The 19679-nt window shown below is 48.5% G+C and overlaps 1 protein-coding gene across 1 annotated transcript in view; it reads left to right on the top strand.

Annotated features, from left to right (window-relative positions):
* Window positions 1-14600, top strand: part of LOC126543452 (thyrotropin-releasing hormone-degrading ectoenzyme-like) — a 45849-nt gene extending 31249 nt beyond the window's left edge. Inside the window, exons 10-13 of the mRNA XM_072284688.1 lie at window positions 197-409; window positions 4836-5015; window positions 12453-12684; window positions 13769-14600. Of these exons, the coding sequence (XP_072140789.1) occupies window positions 197-409; window positions 4836-5015; window positions 12453-12684; window positions 13769-13996 (853 nt within the window). The 3' untranslated portion in view covers window positions 13997-14600. The remainder of the gene's footprint in view (window positions 1-196; window positions 410-4835; window positions 5016-12452; window positions 12685-13768) is intronic.
* Window positions 14601-19679: the final 5079 nt, after the last annotated feature.

Below are 19679 nucleotides of genomic sequence, written 5' to 3'. Positions count from 1 at the left end.
GAAGATCAATGGAGAAATGTGACACAGCGCCGTGGGTCAGCCGGTTGACGTGTCACTGTAGGTTCCTCTTTTCGTGTAAGGAGCCTGGACGACGGGCAGGGGGAGTTGTCTGCTCCCCTGGAGGTCAATGATTTCAAACGTCAAAGCTTCAAAAGCTTGACATCGGCGCGCACACAAATCCTTGGTGCTTGTGCAGGATAGGCTCTGGCATCAGGCGCTACATGAAGGAGAACGAGTTAGGGGTGGCCGACGGCGCGATCCTCTGGCGGACTCTGGACGTTTCGGGGCTGCTGTCTCGCAACATGGACACGTGGACCGACTACGGAGGTTACCCCGTGCTTAGCGTGCTCCGGGTGGACGACGCCCGCGGACCCGGGCTTATACTGAAGCAGGCCAGTATAGGGAACCAGTATATAGGCCAGTGTAGGACCAGGTCATGCTGGTGCTTGCCACCATTGCTAAGTGGTAGTTTACATTACGTGATAGGCTCAATGGGTGCGACTGCATGTACGCAGAGTTTGATGTCTCTTTTAAGGTACTTGAAACTTTCAAACGCCCACAAGCTTCCAAAACATCGACAAGAGATTCGTACGCTTTATAGAAGCCTCCGTGTAATACCTGCATGTAATAAGGAGACTTGAGCCCATATTCGCCACAATATTTCGGGAGAGCATGATAAATGTCGTCGTTAATGCGATTAGCGTTGAAACAACTCAGTGACATAGCGTTGTGTCAACGCATGAATGAGTCATGTACGGGTGTTTAAGGAACCAGGCTCCTCTCTCGTGCGTCCGTCTGGACACGCTGCGCCACCTTGCTCCACCGCAGCAAAGTCCGCGAGTGACACATGACCAACTATATCCAGACACAGTTTTCAGTATATATATATTACGCATGTTCAATTCTGCTTTGAACCGGATTGATTTTAGTGGATATTTTGTTGCTATTGAAGTGGTGCCACATGCCCAGTTACACATACTTGTTGACCCAAATTAGCGCGAAACAATCTTCCAAGAAGGGCACACACCCAGCGACCTATGTTGGCCCGACGGTTGCTTTTGAACTAGGCTGTCTCAGCAAAGCAGCCCTTATGCTCTACCCAATAGACCATGGACTACCCTGAGAGTCAGACATACCGAAAACCGGGCAAAGTTCCCAAATGACGGTAATCACCTTAAAAGCATGCTACGACACAATTGTTCGTAAGAGTGAACGCCAGCCAATGCTAATGCTGGACGCAATATTGACACGTGTACTTGTTTATCTTTTCCGGGTGACCGCTTGTCATCGGCTAACAAATGTTATCCCACAGCGCAGGACGCGCCTGCATGTCTCGGAAGTTTCTGGAATGTTATGGATGGTTCCATCCGCTGTCTGTCACCGAACCTTGTGTAATTTGATTGCATGTGTGCGCGACGCGAATAATGTAGAACTTTGTGGAAGGCACGCGGGTCCCAGTGATTGCTCTGGAAGATTCGACGACTGATGTATAAAAGCCGAAGCCCTTGACCCGCTGATCAGATTTTCGACGATCGCCGAGTGTGTTCGCCACTATATAGTGCAGCCTGCTTTTGAGGGCACAAGCATAGAGAAAAAATTTCAACAAGATCGGAAACTCCCATAGAGCCCAGCGGCCGAATTGACGGTAGCGCACCAAGCGGACGGCAAAGCCTGTTTTCAGTCGCTCAGAAGACAGGAATGTCAAGTTCTTGAGCTCCTCGGCGTTACCTTTTACGCGCCCTGCCGGCGCAAGCAACACAAAATTCAGTACACGCAAAACTAACTCACCACGGCCGGCTTGCTTTTTTGCTAACAGCTTCACAACTACAGGCGCGGCGAGCATGCCTCAAAAATATCCCAAAAGGTTATGAAATACAGTAATTTTTGGGGTCAGAAAATGCGTCACGAACTTCTCCCAGTAAGATTCAGTACACGCGAAACTGCGGCACACAATCGAGCTGCTTTTCGCTAACTGCGCCGAGCGCGGCCACTGTGCTTGAGAAGTACCCCAAAAGTAGCGAAATTAGTCACAATAATGTCTGGGGTCAGAGAAAGCACCAAAAGTTGTCCCGGTAAGATTCAGTCTCGCGAAACTGCTTCACACGGCCGAGGTGCCTTTCGTCACAAAGCCAGGTGCGGCGAGTGTGCCCAAAAACTACCGAAATAAGTTATACTAATGCTTGGGCTCATAGAAAGCGTCGCAAACATCTCCCAATACGAGTAATTAACTCAAATTAAGTAGGCTGGACGGCGGAGCTGTTTTTCGATAACTGCGTCACTATATAGGTTTAGTTTCGTGCAGTAAGCCTGAATGTGTTTGAAGTGCGTCGCAGACTGTCAAATAAAATTCCTCACCTTGCTGTAGTCCAGTAGCGTAGTGTTGCCGTGTCGAAGTGCAGACGGAACGCAAGAAAACGCCGGGAGCCCGCCAAACAGGCTACATCCAAAAGAGACGGGTTGCCGAGCAGGCGAGCTTCACATGCGTAGCCGGCCTTGCTTGCTTCGGTGGCATTTCTGGCGAATGACGCATGTATATGGCGCGTGTGGCATGCCGCTAGCTTGTTGCTAGGTGACGCAAGAAAAATAAGTCGCGAAGTATAAGTTTATCTATACGCAAAACTTTTCCGTTTTAGCGGGAAATAATAATAAATAAATAAAACGTTGTCTGTAAGTTCATTTGACATTCTTTTTTTTTCGATGCTTGCGCCAACTAACGGATGGAGTTGACACTATAGGCGTGAGGTGTTCCCTGTTGCCTGTTTTTGCCGAGTGTCCCCTCTTGTAGAATTTTTTTCTCCATGGCACAAGTTCGCGCAATAAAACGCTAGTTTCGTTAATCACAGTTTTGCTGCCTTCCTCACGGTCACTACTACGTGACAATATTGCCGAAAGCAGCGGGCCTGTGGCAAAGGACAGTCATTAAGAAATGGCTTTGTGAGTTCGGCCGCTGGTCACCATGAACGTTAAATGCTCTTGAAAACTTTTTTGCACCCCTGGATTGCTGCTAATGTGCAGTCACATCCTTTTTGTGCTTATATATCTCTGCTCCCTTTTATTAAATCTTTCAGATGTGAGTAAGCACCTTCTGTTTTTAATTCGTGTACTGTTTATCGTTACATTTAAAAAGTTTTCAAGGTGCAAATCAACCAACTGGCCCGATTGAGCGTTTAGTTGTTAAGTGCTCTTTCTACGCGAAAATGTCTCGGTCGCACAGCTGATGGACCAGGTTCGATAGAAGCTGATGAGCCATGCTTTGGGGAGCTACTTCTAATGGTCGCATATGTGGCTAAGGCGACGCACTTAGACGCGGATACGAAATCTTGAAATATGCATGCGGGATACTACCTGTGTAAAGGTGCGAAAATTCACGGACCATTACGATAATGCCTAAGACAAAACTTGAGCGCAGTTCTATACTTGTTTTCATTTCGTGATATATTGACTGGTGCGGACAATCTGCCTCGTGCAGCACGTCCCAAACAGAGCAAAGTGTGACGCGACAGCCTCGCTAATTGGCAGTTCGCGAGAGGCAGCGCGTGGCTGACGCGTAGGCGCGATTCACAGCAGCCGCCGCAGACAGACCTCCACTCATTCCGCGCTTTAGTTAGCAGACGACGCGTAGAGTGCCTCGATGCGCGCGCCCCCGAGAACGCAGTGGAGGCGGGCGGGCGCATCAAGGAGCCCTAACGACGTGCTCTACTCTGGCGCCATCTCGTGGCCATCGTCGCCATAGTCCGTCTTGCGGCACTCCGCTTTCCTCTTCACCCTTTCGCTATACCCTCCTCCGCTTTCCGCCTCATGGTTCCGATGCATCCTCCGCCTCCGTTATCCTCCTCGCGCTATCTTCACTCTCGCCGTCTTTCATCCCCCGCTGCGCTCCGCGTTCGCTCTCATCTTTCGCTGTGCTCGTTTGCTTGGTTACGAGCTAAGACGCCTACGCTCGCTGCAGGAACGGGGCGCCTAAGAGTTGCGCAGTAAAATTCGTTCAGATGACCGTCTGGCCCTCGACTTCTTGCAGTGAAGAGCCCAGGGTTGCGAGTGTGATCGGTTACGCCCATGCATACACGTCGTAACAGCGTCATGATTCCGTAGAGAAGCTGCGGCTTGTAAAATAGGAAGCTCGCTGTATAACTGCACGTTTTGCGTAGAATATAGAAAAAAAAGGCCGAATGATAATACCTAAATGTCCGAGCCACCATGATAGCTCTCCAGCAATAGCGTTCCTCTTTCGAGCACGAGGTTGAGGGTTTGATTCCCGCCTTCGGCTTTGAAAGGGGACATATTACGAAAGCTCTCGTGTACCATAATTCTCTTACTAGCTTTCCCACCGACGATCTGGCGTGTAACCACCTTTTTTTAATAATTCTCACGCTAACCTTCTCGCGAGGCAATTGGCCAAGCTATAATAGCGGCGCAGTCGTCGCGGCAGTCAGCGTGTACAAGTACAGTTCTCTTATCTGACAACACGCAAAATGTTCACGTTACTCTCATGATGAAGTCATGCGTAAGAGGAACTTCAGCATGGGCAGCTGGCACTTCGTATCCTTCACATTAGCGCAACCAGGAATGAATGAGTAACGGAAGAAACAAACAAGAAGAAACAGAAGACCGGGGGAGGGGGTGGGGTTGTGATAAGCTTCCAACTGCTGAGTGCGTGACGCCCGTAAATTGTTTTTGTCGGCTTCGTCTCCATGCGAGCACTTCGCTTTCGCGTGAGCACCTCAGCACTTCGTCTTCGTTTCAAACGTGGTCGGCGACGTCATTGTGTAGGCAAACGTTTAATGCAGAGATGTGCATTTGTGCATCAGAGATTAGTGCCAAGAATGAGGAATTAGTGCTGTGGCTACGCTGAGAAGAAAAAAAAAATGGCGCCCGCAGGGTTGGCACTGCTTCGACGACGTGGAATGCAACGAGACGCTCGTGTGGGCGGTGCCGTTCGTGCTGGAGGTGCAGGGAGCCGTCCGAGTGCCAGAAAAGGGCGCCCTCTGGTTCAGAGGAAACATCCAGCGCAACAAGTGAGCACGGCAGGAGCATCACACGGTGTCAAGCTTTTGATTACATGTCTGATTGGGTTCAATAGCACAGTGTCGGCAGAGTGTCGAGGTCTCAATGCTGTACAAGTAAGCAACGCTCAACATCAGGTTTCATGACTGTCACAGGAAGTCTCAAAAGTTCTAGCTGTGTGGAAAAGGCATAACGTAGGTCCTAACTAAGGCGAAAGATAAGTTCGACGAAGACAGTGCACTGTTTTCGTTTTAAATTATCACGCATCAGCTAACCTAGCAGCGAACTCTCCCTGAAGAATAAAAAGAATGCAGAAAGTCCATTGGAGTTGTGAAGTATGCCTAGGCATACCACCAAATTTTAGTTGGCCTGACCGCAAATTAAACTGGCCCACACCCAGACTTCAAGTTGGTCCACCCTCAAGCTTGAGTTGGCCCGCCTCCAAATTTAAGTTCGCGTACTCCCAAATTTTATGATGGCCCACACCGAAATTTCAGTTGGCCCACCTGCAAATTTCGAGTTGACCCAGAGCCAAATGTGAGGTTTACCCACCCCCAAATTTCATGATGGCCCACACCGAAATTTCAGTTGGCCCACCTCCAAATTTCAAGTTGACCCACACCCAAATTCCAGTTGGCCCACGACTACTATAGGCTACCTCATGCATATTCTAAGGAGCCTTATGTATCTCTGCGGGTATTTACGAGGTCTGTTAGAAAAGTATCCGTCCTTATTTTTTTTTCGAACATCTGATGGATATGGAACTCCTCAGTTCAAGTGGCTGATGAGTTCTATAGAGATTTATACAGTACCAGCGGCACCCACGAAGATAATGGAAGAGGGAATAGTCTAAAGGAATTTGACATCCCACAAGTAACGCCGGAAGAAGTAAAGGAAGCCTTGGGAGCTATGCAAAGGGGGAAGGCAGCTGGGGAGGATCAGGTGACAGCAGATTTGTTGAAGGCTGGTGGACAGGTAGTCATAGAAAAACTGGCCACCCTGTATACGCAATGCCTCAGGACCTCGAGCGTACCGAAATCTTGGAATAACGCCAACATAATCTTAATCCATAAAAAAGGGGACGCTCAAAACTTGAAAAATTAGACCGATCAGCTTACTGCCCATTGTCTACAAAGTATTTACTAAGGTAATCGCAAATAGAATCAGGAACACCTTAGACTTCTGTCAACCAAAGCACCAGGTAGGATTTCGTAAAGGCTACTCAACAATAGACCGTATTCACACTATCAATCAGGTGATAGCGAAATGTGCGGAATATAAGCAACCCTTATATATAGCTTCATTGATTACGAGAAAGCGTTTGATTCAGTCGAAACCTCAGCAGTCATACAGGCATTGCAGTATCGGGGTGTAGCCGAGCCGTATGTAAAAATACTGAAAGATATCTATAGCGGCTGAACAGCCACCGTAGTCCTCCATCAAGAAAGCAACAAAATCTCAATAAAGAAGGGCGTCAGGCAGGGAGATACGATCTCTCCAATGCTATTCACAGCGGGTTTACAGGAGGTATTCAGAGACCTGGATTGGGAAGAATTGGGGATAAGAGTTTATGGAGAATACCTTAGTAACTTGCGATTCGCTGATGATATTGCCTTGCTTAGTAACTCAGGGTATCAATTGCAATGCATGCTCACTGACCTGGAGAGGCAAAGCAGAAGGGTGGGTCTAAAAATTAATCTGCAGAAAACTAAAGTAATGTTTAACAGTCTCGGAAAAGAACAGCAGTTTACGATAGTTAGCGAGGCACTGGAAGTGGTAAGGGAATGCATCTACTTAGGGCAGGTAGTGACCGCGGATCCAGATCATGAGAATGAAATAATCAGAAGAATAAGAATGGGCTGGGGTGCGTTTGGCAGGTATTCTCAGATCATTAGCAGCAGGTTGCCATTATCACTCATAAGAAAAGTGTATAACAGCTGTGTCGTACCAGTACTCACCTTCGGGGCAGAAACCTGGAGGCTTACGAAAAGGGCTCTACGTAAATTGATCACGATGCAATGAGCTATGGAAAGAAGAATGATGGGTGTAACGTTAAGGCATAAGAAGAGAGCAGATTGGGTGAGGGAACAAACGCGAGTTAATGACATCTTAGTTGAAATAAAGAAAAAATTACCGACGATTACGTTACTTCCTAATGCGAAATTTGAGCGGAGCAAATAAGCTGTTTCACCTTTTCGATAGATTGAGGCAAAGAAATCGAGCAACACATGTATGCGCTATCACAGAATTTTTTTTTTTATTTTTCACACGTATTCCTTTAACAAAGACTCCACTAACAGTTCTTGACAGTCATGAAGGAAGCTTTGTGGTCGGAGAAATAGACTGATATATGTTCGACTTGGTACACCAGCGGCAATTTCGGCTCGGGCGGTGCACATATACAGATCCGCCGCCACCGATCTGGCTCTCTGATTGCCACCGCACAGGGCGAACGGCAGCGGCAATTTCGGCTCGGGCGGTGCACATATACAGATCCGCCGCCACCGATCTGGCTCTCTGATTGCCACCGCACAGGGGTTGCATTGGAGGAGGAGCGAAGAAAGGAATTAAGTTCGAGCCGGCGCTTTGACAACCGGAGACTCGCAGGAAGAGGGGGGAGGGGGGCGGCGTGTACACCCAGCGGCAAACGATGGGGGCAGAAGCGCGCGCAGCAAGCGGACAACACGATAAAGGGAGGAGGGAAGAGATAGCAGCGACTGACTGATGCCGCTGACGCCGATAGTGAGTCAACCCCAGCTGCGGAGTTGGTTTCAGGGACAACGCCGCCGATGCCGACACAAACAATATGATACCCTCGCTTCCGCAGCGCTAAGAACCAGGTCTAGCCGTGGGAAGGTGGTCACGTATTCGTCGACGTGCCGGGGCCTACGTGAAATAACCGGCGCGTCGGCAACTGAAGAGCACCCTATCCGCCACACAAGAACAGGGGGGGGGGACCCTTTCCTCCTCTTTCTGCATGGCGGCGACGGTGTTCTATGCAGTCACGTTATCTTGACTCTCTAGCGGCGTCAGCGGCATCCAGCGGTATCAGTCGGTCGCTGCTAGCGCTGGGGGGATGAAAGGGGGGCGGAGCTGGTTACGAGGCCGACGACAACGCCGACGACGACGCGAAACCCAGGAACGGACGCCAAAGAGCTGCGCTCTAAAAGAAATGGACATGAGCAGGAAATGTAATGAGGAGGGAAGATAACCGGTGGCATGTAACGGTTGCGCACTGGATTCAAAGAGAATGGAAGCGTAGCAGGGGATGGCAGAAAGTTAGGTGGACAAATGAGATTAAGAAGTTTGGAGGGACAACATGGCCACAATTAACACATGACCGGGGTAGTTGGAGAAGTATGGAAGAGGTTTTTGCCCTGCAGTGGGCGTATCCAGGCTGATGATGATTATCGTGGACGTGAAACAAGCCCGCTTGCCTCAACCGACCTTGAACGTTCGTGCGCATGCGCGAATTTTTTCCCTCATGCCGATAGCGTCAGTCGCTGGGACGCAGCGTTTGAGTAAGGTAGTACACAGTGCTCTCGTAAGTTTTTTATTGCAAGAAAAATGGCGGAGCGACTGGAGCAGCGCTACTGCATCAAATTTTGTCATAAACTGGGCGACAGCCAAGTGGAAACCATTTCGAAGATTCAGACGACTTTCGGTGACGATGCTATGAGCAGCACATAGATTAAGGAGTGGTACAACCGGTTTAAAGACGGCCGCACACCGGTAGAAAGCGAGCCACGCTACGGTCGGCCATCAACATGCCGTAATGACCAGGTCATTGCCGAAGCGAATGCGGTGGTGATGCGGGACCGTCGTGTGACTATCCGAGAAACTGTGGAAGAGGTGGCCATCAGCACTTATTCTGCACAATCCGATATGACCCAAGATTTGGCCATGAAGAGAGCTGCGGCGAAATTCGTGCCGAAGCTGCTCACAGTGGAGCAAAAGCAACTTCGTGTTGAAGTCTCAGAGGACATGCTGGATTCCACAAACAGTGACCCCGACTTCATGAACACCACAATCACTGGTGACGAGTCTCGAGAGTACGAGTACGACCCTGAAATCGAATCCCAGTCGTCACAGTGGAAGCATTCCAAGTCACCAAGACCAAAGAAGGCCCACCAAGTGCGCAGCAACGTCAAAGTGATGCTGACTGCTTTCTTTGACTCCTGCAGTGTGGTACACCACGAGTACGCACCACAGGGTCAAACAATCACCAAAGAGTACTACAGGGATGTCCTCCGTTGCCTACGCGTTGCTGTGCGGCACACGAGAACAGAGTTGTGGTCAACAGGAAATTGGCGCATCCATCACGAGAATGCTCCTGCAGATTCCTCGCACTTGATTCAGACTTTTTTGGCGAAAAACCAGACTCCTGTAGTTCAACAGGCTCATTACTCTCCTGATATGGCCCCCTGCGACATCTGGCTGTTTCGCAAAATGAAGAGGCCACTGAGAGGAGCGTGATTTCAGACAATAGAGGACATTATGGCTACAACGACAGCTGAGCTAAACTCCATTCCGAAAGAGGCCTTCTCGGAATGCTTCCAACAGTGACAGCACCGCTGGGAGAAGTGTGTGGAGTCCCAAGGCCATTACCTTGAGGGGGATTAGGTTTCCAACGCTCCAGTTATGCAAGTTTGTTTTCTTCGGCCAAAGGTCGGATACTTTTCTAACAGACTTCGTATATGTGCTTTATTCTTTCGCTTTAAATTGTTCGTTATCTCCTAGAAGCTACCAATCATCTACATTTACACTATCATAACGAGTAAATGTCTTTACTTTGCAAATGACGCATTTTTGTGCAAATACAAGGCATTACACTTTTCGCCTGACACGGCTGGGGAGTTCTCCAAAGAATGCTTGCGCATTAAACAAATTCTGGGTACTATTTGCAGTTGCGCTTGAGGAACTCGGGATAAAACAGGTGCAGCTCTCTAGTGTGTTATTGCAATCTATTGGACATATTGTAGTGTGGACTTCAAGAGCTGCGCTCATGGCCACATAATGCAGTTCATTATGCAGCCAGAAGGCAGCAACTGTTCGAGAACGCAGTTAGCATTTCCTCTCCAGCTGTGTGCTTTTGTTACAGACAATGAAAAATCAACGTGTTGCACTGAGCTGGGAAGATCATCAGGCCTCAGTATAGTTGACAGATTTTGCATACGTTTAGTCTACAGAGCACACTAAAGAAGAAGGAACCATGATTTACTCATAAAAATGAAAATACGGCTACACACCACTACGCTTCAAATATTTTTGGGGGGCTTTCACTACATCGATCGGTGCGTACGGACCCTGCTCGCAGAAAGGGCATATCACGTGATCAGCGCACTCTGTACTTCAAGAGAACCGCTTCTTGGCCTATTTGGCGCTTGCTGGAAGACGTAATTGCCGCAAATCAGACAGGCAAAAAGAGAAATGTAGGCACATAGAAGACAACATGGGCGCTACTTTCAACTGATTTATTTGTGGGGCAGACCCACGAGTAAATCGGTGAATACACGCACTCGCGTTACGCGATCCCTTATGATTCCTTATGCTCATAAGGTCACCCAGAACCTCAAAATGGTCGCAGGGCCGGCATGGCGTACCCACTGACTTTTCTGCCTCCGTCAAGCTGGCTCAGCTCTGCTTTGCGAACCGCTCGAGAATAAACCGGCCGGTAACGCTGCGGGAAGCCACACGGCACGACCTGCGGTAACCCTCTTAGGGTTGCACTATGTATAAATAAAAAAAAAAATGTGCCACGGGACTTGTGTATGGAATTGCCCTCACGCGCGGCAAGTCCTACGTCAAACAGACACGGCGCTGTATGAATGAACGAGCCAGGAAAACACGAACCAAATCTTATGAAAAAAAAAAAAAACGGCCTGGTGCATTTGCCGGCACTCTGAAAAGGCCTGCATGTGTGATCGACGCTGTGGTGAGATGAAGATACTCGGCAGAAGCAAGAATTAGACCGTACGTGAGTTAATGGAAGGCTGTTAACTAAGAAAAAAAGAAAGCGTAGCTTCTGTTATATCGCTGAATCGGGGACGAGATCGCTCGAGCACTGGCTGTCTTTTGTATTGTGATTAGAATGCGCGTGTTTGTACTTGCCTATTGAATGGTAGGTCTGCACCCTAAGTCATTTGGAAGTTCCGCCCGGTGTCGCAGTTATAGAGAGGTTTATAATATAGGGGCCTAGAGTTTAGGGCGCCCCAACAAGCGAACACTGTGCGTTGGCTGTCTGACCCGCCGGGGAGGTGCTTCAGAATAGCGTACCCGGCTTGCGTTAGCGCCACGCGATCGCAGCGCCCTTCCTGGACGCGGAAAGACAATGAAAATATAATGCTAGAGAAAAAAAAAGCATGAATCAATGCAATTTGTAATATTTCATGGTGCGAAAAGCATACCTGAGAGTTTGTTATTTTCAATGAGGAGGCGCTGACGCTTTTCTTTAGGTGTTCGCAGCGGCGTTAGGACGATGCAAAGCAGGTTAGGGGCATTAGGAGCACCCACGCTATCATTTTTACAGCGAAGCTGTATACCGCTACCGTCCAAGCAAATTTTCGTGTCGTTGGCGTGGCATGCTAAATAAAAACTCCCTGTACAATGGCCGATCCCAAAGATAGTGCCGAAGATAGTGCAATACCAGCCAGACCGGCCACGGAGGTGAAGCAGGTGTTAATCACTCCCCATACGTGGGCCGATCCCGAAGATAGTGAAATGCCGGGCCGACCCGCGGCGGAGGTCAAGCAGGTGTTAATCACTCCCCATACGTGGGCCGATCCCGAAGATAGTGCAATACCGGCCCGACCCGCGGCGGAGGTGAAGCAGGCGTTAAGCACCCCCCATACGTGGGTAAATACCGAAGATAGTGCAACGCCGGGCCACCCCACTGCGGAGGTGCGATTCGCCATTAAGGGGCCCACATGCACAGCTTCGCTGGCCATCCTTCTTCACAGAGTGGAATGGCACCGAGTTTTTTCAAATGTAGCGTTAGGGGCGTGCGCAAACCCAAAGAGATCATTTGGGATCGGCGCACGCGCTGTGGCGAGGCGGTAATAGGAAGGGGTCTTTGGGGGCCGTTATTATATAATAGCCTGATGCATGTGCTTTGCGTGCGTCTCGCATTTGCGGCAATTATGGCCTTCAGCTCTGTACTTGGCCGTACAGTAGGCAACACTTTGATGCTAGTCGTTGTTTCTGTTCAGAGAGGAAGCGAACACGGTTGCACAACTATCTTCATTCCATTCTCCTGTGTCCCTGTCTGCGTTCTTTGTTTTGTTTGCGCTACGATAGCCTTGTAAGACGACGTGCCAACAATCCCGTGTCACTTCCCCAAGTGTATGTCGAAACACTGATAAACAGACGGCCTGCTGCGTCCCGTCATGCGACGGCAGGCTGCAAATTCAACAGCTGCAATAATCTGGCCGTGGATTTGCGCATTCCAGCGTGGCGCGTGACCTGAGCTCGTTGTGGTTCCTCGTGAACACCGCCACGGTGTCCTACTTCCGCGTCCAGTACGACGCGAACAACGTGGCCCTCCTGACGCACCAGCTGCTGACAGATCACACGGCCCTGACCGACACCGCCAGGGCCATCTTCCTCGATGACATGGTCGCGCTGACCGTCAGGCGGATGGTGTCAGTCGATGCCCTCGTGGGACTGCTCACGTATCTGCAGGTGCGTCGTGTTCTCTGCAGCTGTAGTGTCAGCTTTAGGCACTTCTGGTGTACTCCTTAGAGGTGCATGAAAAAAAGAGGAAGTCTGAACAGAATCAAGCAGGATCAGAAAGTGCCGCTATTGGCCAGTTCATGAAAACTATATCGCGGAAACAGAGCTATATATACAAAGGACGTACTTGAAACACACACGCACACGCACACGCACACGCACGCACACACACACACACACACACACACACACACACACACACACACACACACACACACACACACACACGCACACGCACACGCACACGCACACGCACACGCACACACATGCACACGCACACGCACACGCACACACACACACACACACAGTCGCCTTCGTTGAATCCTTCACGAAGAATAAACAGCTTGAAACTTGAAAACCGGATAAGAAAGCATGTTGTAGCGCTGTCCCATTTTCTCGCGTTTTTTCCCTCGTCATCCCTGCTATTTAACTAGCTCACATGTGCATCCTGCTTTGAGTGATGAAAATCCTTCTACATAGAGAGAGCGTAGATGCTAAAAAACCTGCTTTATTTCACTCGGCGCACCTGCGCGGTTTTAGTATAGCCATGGCGTCGCGCTGCCGAGCTCGAGGTCGCAGGTTCGACCCCCGGTCACGGCAGCCCACTTGGATGGGGGCCAAACGCAAAAAAAAAAAACGTCCGTGTATGTAGTAGATGTAGGTAAAAAAACCCGAGGTGTTCAGAATTAACCCGCAGTCACTTTCTACGGCATGCCTCTTAATAAGATCGTGCCTTAGGCCTGTAAGGTAAACCCCAGAATTCCTTTAAACAAATTTTTCCCTCAGCGAAGGCAGGCAAGTTTAGAAACTTGTTGAACTGGACAACTTGTACTTGAGCAACTTGTTGAACTTGTTGAACTGGACAGCTTGTACTTGAGCAACTAGGGGAAAAAAATATCAACGCTGCGCTCGATTCGCTCAAAAATGAAACTTCGAAGCCGCGCGGTGATCTGCGGGGACATAACACCTGGCTGCTTTGATGAAGCATGTTTTTAAGGTTTGTTTAAAAAGGTTACTCTGGATTTGGTTGCAGAAGGAGGAGAGCTGCACGGTGTGGCACTTGTACTCTGAGACTGCCCTCAAGGCCTTGGAGCAGTTCTCCGGTCGAACCGAGTACAGGCCCTTCTACCTGAGGAACCAGGAACTCTGCGTCCTCTTGCAGCTGGAGCCCACCATCGGCGGGTGCCTTGAAGTGATGCGTCGGAAGACGTGCTGCAATTTCATCACGTGCACTACGCCCCACAACACTGCGCCTAAATAGGCGCTAGATTGTTAGTTTTCTTTTTTTTCTTTTTCAAATGCGGTGTATGTCAACTGCGTAAGCTGAAATTATAACGTGATTTTCAAGTTTTTGTTTGCAGCTGCTTTGGAGTTCTTTCGAACTATTCCGCAGTTCCTGACGTTTCTCCTTGTGATTAAGTGCACTTGTAACTTTCTTTTTGTTGTTCTTGTGATATGAAATTAATAGATTGGCAGGTGAATGAATTTTTGTTCTGTTACGCGGTATTCTAACGGAAGCAGTATGCGAGCGCTTTCGTATAGCCCGCCTTGAGTCGGCGCAGGAGAATCTTAGATGGTTTAAGCAACTTGGGTTTAGCTAACTTCGGAGGGGCCGTTTAGTTGTTTGACATGTGATGGCATTTGCGCTCCACTAAGTGGCGCGATACGATGCATGACAAAGACGTTGACGCAATTTGTGAGCTTCGCACATTTCTCGCGAGTTTTTTTTGTAAATTGGAGGACACTGATTGAAAGCGAATTCGAAGAATACTGTGTTCATTTTTCTTTCTTAACTGCGAAGTTAACTATTATGAATTTGTTTCTGTTTCGAAAAATTATTCCCGAATGTTTGCGTCACACAGCGAGCAAAGCGAGAACACGGAAAAAGCGGGGGCCAACGTTTCGTTAAGTGCACTTCTCTTTTTCAAGGTTTTCAAGGGTTTTCAACGTTTGCTCATCGTCTTGAGTTTCCATCTCCCGCATTCCCCCGTGTTTTTCCTGCATAAGACAACGTTGACACTACTTCTATAGAAATGTTCCTAACGCGCAATGTCTGCTGAAATGTTTATTATTACCTCGATATTCCACAGCGGCTGTAAAAAATAATTATGAATCGGGGAAAAATTACATTTCAGCCATGATTAGACTTCAGCAACATACCTACCAACTTGGGGACCTCGCAAATCTAGAGATTCGCCGAAGAGGGCGATGGAAAAAAAAACACCATGTTCTTGTGGGTGACAGCAACCTCAGAAACAACTCTGAATGGCTGCCGGTACAGTTATCAGACGTCCCGGTACTCGAATTGAGATTGCAGGTGCCACCTGTGTGCCTGTAGTTGTTGGCGTAGAATGAGGAACGCCTACTAGACTTCATATAGGGGGAACGCGAGGTGACCGAAATGAACGTTTGAAACCGACAAAACCCTGTCGGGAGCAGCTCTTAATATGGCTGACAGTAGAGCCCCTATAGACGTCTCGGCGCTCACAGTGTGAGCGGAAACGGTGCATCTTTATTTGAGGAACACGTACTTGTCCTGTCACAGTGGCCCCATTCCACTCTTAAATATACCTTACCGCATAATGCAACTGTATAACGGTGAAGCTGAGTTAAAAAAAAAGGCAGCCATTATTTAATGCACATTAGGCTTCTGGCGCCCGCGCACACCGTAGCGCATGCCTCGCTCTGAAGCGAACTGAGCTTGCATTGAAATGGCTTGTACTTGACTCTGACTCCGGCTGGCTACCTAGCACTTAACGGCAATAACGATGCAGGTTTGCAGCATCGTGACGTAAATTACATTTTCTCCGGTGATCTCCAAAATCAAGAAAGGGGCTGACAGATGGAATAGAGACACTGTGGTATAATGGTTATAAACAGGAATAAAGTCCTCCTATCGAAACGTTGGCTAGCCTTTCTGAGGCACCTTATCCCTGTTTATAACCTTTATACCACATTCTCTCCGGTGGTACGTTAGCGCATACGACACGCATCTCACTAATACTGGCATCTTGAAACCCGTAATCTTATGTTCTTTGTGTGCCACTTAACCAACCAAGAAGAGAAAATACTTGTGCTCTGGCCTTGACTCGCGCTACTTAGGTTGTAGCTGCCGAAGCACGAAATTTCGCTCCGTGAAAGTCCGGACTGCTCGCGGAGTGACGATTATGAAATTTGGCTGCACTTCGGTGAACCTGTCGGCAATGAATTTTCTGCTTTCACACCCCAATTTTGATGTGCAGCTCGTTAAGCCACAGCGACATCGCGGATACAGTCGAACGACAAGTTGTCGTTCATATCATTCGCTGCGGTATTGAGGTGGTGTACGACTACTCGAAATTCCTACAGCCAGAGAAGGCCTGGCGTCTGATGCTGGCAGGGCTCTGGTAAGGACAGTTTTCAATGTAACAATAATGGAAGCTTCAAGTGGTTGATTTAGGTTGTAGCTGCAGTGTTAGTTGTCGTGTAAGGCACCATTATTGTTATGATAACAGAAAGTGAATTTAACAGCCATAATAAAGCACCGTTATCACCACTGAACGCAACCTGCTGTCGCAGCAATACTTATCCTGTATTTTAGATTATGTTTCTTACGTCATCTTTATTGCAACTACCAATCTGCTGAAGCTGCTAAAGACGCTAGTCGAAGTTACCATAAGAAACTTGGCGAAAGTCTGGGACAGGTTATGACGTAGGTCTGACGCAGGTTCGACAGGTCTGACATAGCATCGGTACCGAACTAGTTTGATTAAAAATCCACCATACTATCACTACGTGTAGGATCAGCATGTTGAGTCTATGATGTTACTTGCAATATACTAGCAACCAATGGCACTACATGCATTTATAACTTGTTATTGGTATAGATTCATGGTTAGAATATTAGGTTGCAAATGAGTTTTTTCCGACGGCTTTCTCTATTATAGAAGTGATCGAAATAAGAGTGGAACGCGATAGCATTGAAAGATCCCTGCCTGCTTCTAACGCTTCCCGGCAACTGCAGCGTATGTAACCGTAATGTACTGCGGCGGGGCGAGCGCCATCTAGAATTCTTTCAAGGAAGTGGTCGCGCTGCTCCGTGGACTCTTTAGATATTTACGCGCCGGCGTGCTCTAATGGCGGACGCCGTCTCTGGTCGGTGCTTTGTAGAAACGCTTGAAAAAGGGTTTGCTTGAGTGTTCGCGCAACACCATTATGTCTTCTGGTATATGCAAATTACAATCCGAGAGCTATCATGTCTATAGGTTGTGTGTAAGTCGTAGTTTACGAATTTTCCACGTATTTTAGCTTGAGCAATTCAATTGGTTCAGTGAATTCCTTGCATCACATGAGCAGCCTGGGTATTTGTGGTTTGAAAATCTTTTTGCCGATGCGATGCCGACGCCAGTTTTTCTGCGACACGGACTCCTCAACGCATGGAGGGGGCGTATTGCTTCAGAAGAAATCGAGATAGCACGCAGTTCATGCGAGGCTCTTGGGGGCCAGCTGAAACTTTGCAGTAAGAAAGAAGCTGGCAGTTTGCTCTGTTTTATCGCACTCCACCAAGTTCGCGTGACGTTTCTTCCAGAGCTTATAAGCGTAACAGAAACAATTGCTACCGATTGCATTGTTCTGCGTGGCGATTTTAACCTCCCATTTTATGAATTTGTTCGTGCTGTCACAGAGTGTTCTTGAACTCCCCCGCGAAAACCGTATTCACCTTTTTTGATGGATAGACCGGATCTCGTGTTCTCAACGAAAGTAATTCCCGGAATTAATGATCACAGTGCCATACATACCGAAATGAATTTTGAGTAGGCGAAAATAATAGCAGTGGCATGTGATGGATTTATATTTATAGTAACGAAAATATATCGGCGATAAATGTGGCCCGAAAATGCATATCTTACCTTTGAAACCCACGCAGAATTGTGTATTATCGACGAGCTTTGGACACTGTTCAAGACTGGAATATTTTGTCTTAGAAGTTCTTTCGTGCCATCCTGGACAATGACAAAAGTCGCAGTAAGCCATGGTTCAAAACCCCGCAGAGGCGTCTGCGTCAGCAGGCGTTTGGTGTGTTGAGACGCCACGTACCCGAGCACGTGAGGGTTTGACCCTCCCGCGTGTAGCCGTGCGTGGCTTAGCCGTGTCTGGGGAAAGGGGGAATCCTGGGGGCTGAGCCGATGCCGGGTGTTCGGACCTTTAAGGCCCCCCGCCGGAGGCAACACACTTCTTTATCCTCTGCTTCACGTAGACGGTACCTCCAGACTGACCCACTTGGAGGAAATCGGCAGTTGTCTTTTTCTGTCCTCCTCTCCAATCATTGTCTTTCTCTCTCGCCTTTTCATCCTTCCTGTCTTCTTTTCACTTCTTGTTACTTCCGAATTTCCTGGCGGCAATGGTTAACCGTCTGTAATATATCCAGTCTTGGGTATATATATTTACGTTATAGCGGCGATGCGTGGCTGGCGTCTGCAGGTATTAATCCCAACCTAGTAGCGTCCCCTTGTTGGGCTCGGTGGTGGGTGGCTACCATCGCCACCGAATTTTTCAGCGTTTACATGGCAAACGCTTTCCCCCTTCAAGATCGCCGTCAAGAACGAGGGGGCACAGAAGCAACATTTCAGTTCCTTTTGAAACTGAACCAAGACACCTTCCCAGTACCATGTCCTTTGCCGTAAAGGCAACACAACCGTCAGAAAACTATCACCTTTCCTTGTATAAAAATGCCTAGCAAACGTGATTGCACCTGACTACAAAGCCTCAAAGATGGCTAGTGGAGACCTCCTCCTTGAACTGACCAAGATCAACTGGAAAAGTTCGATGAACTCACCAGTGTCGGTGACATCAAAGTGACAATATTGCTCACTGAACACGAGCAAGGGGAGTTGTATGAGAAGAAGACTTCCTTAATCTCAGGGACGAAGAGCTCCTTGAAGGATTTCAGGAACAAACGTAATTAAGGTACAAAGAATAACACTTCGACGAAACGACCAACAGATGCACACAAAATACGTAATACTCACATTTCGTTCTAGTACTGTGGCCAATTCGCTCGACGCAGGATACCTGAAAATCTACGTCCGACCATACATACCGAAACCGAGGCGGTGCTTCAAGTGCCAGAGGTTTGGGCGTGCATCACAATCATGCCGAGGAAAAGAAACATGCGCGAAGTGTAGTGCGAACGATCATGCATCTGACAACTGCAATGCTCCTGCACAGCGTGTCAATTGCAAGGGCGACCATCCAACTTGCTCACGGAGCTGCCCTTGCCGGAAAGGAGAAAAAGAAATCATCGCAATGAAGCGAGGAAGCGAGGAAAAGGCTAGGGAACTTACCTCGAGTAAGATTTGCCAGTGTGACGCGGCAGAGGGCAACGCCACACCGATTTCAGGAGTCTGCAGGGTCCACGCCCGGTATTCCTGTAGAAACTCCCACCTTGGTGGCTGAAGCCAGTGCTGCTCCATCATCATCGGAGACGGGCCGGCAGACCGCAGGGCCGCAAGGCCCAAAATTGAACCAAACTGCACGGCCCGAGACGCAGGTCTCGGCGCCTTGCTCTCGATAACCCAGAGCCCGATAACCCGATAACCCAGAGCCTCGGAGAAGATAGTGGAGATCGACCCGAAAACCCCGGCGTCATTGACGCGGAAAGATCCGCGCTCCTTGTAGCGTGCCAAGGACAAACTTCTTGTGACTGCGCCGAAAAAAGGGATAAGTAACCTGAACGGTTACTGCCTTTGATGAGAGTAATCAACTTTTTAATACATGTCACCTACAACTTGTAAGCTCGCAGGCATAAGTAAATTTTTGTAACTCAATTAAAATGGCTTTCATCATTCATTGGAATTGCAGAAGCCTAACCCGCAATGTAGGTAACATCAAATACATTATAAATAAGTAAATCGTCAGTAGCATTCTGCCTTCAAGAAATGAACTCAGGCCCCAAAACACGTTTT

This window comes from Dermacentor andersoni, chromosome 10 (assembly GCF_023375885.2).
Source record: "Dermacentor andersoni chromosome 10, qqDerAnde1_hic_scaffold, whole genome shotgun sequence".
Taxonomy (NCBI): domain Eukaryota; kingdom Metazoa; phylum Arthropoda; class Arachnida; order Ixodida; family Ixodidae; genus Dermacentor; species Dermacentor andersoni.
This window is presented reverse-complemented; position numbering and strand designations above follow the sequence as displayed.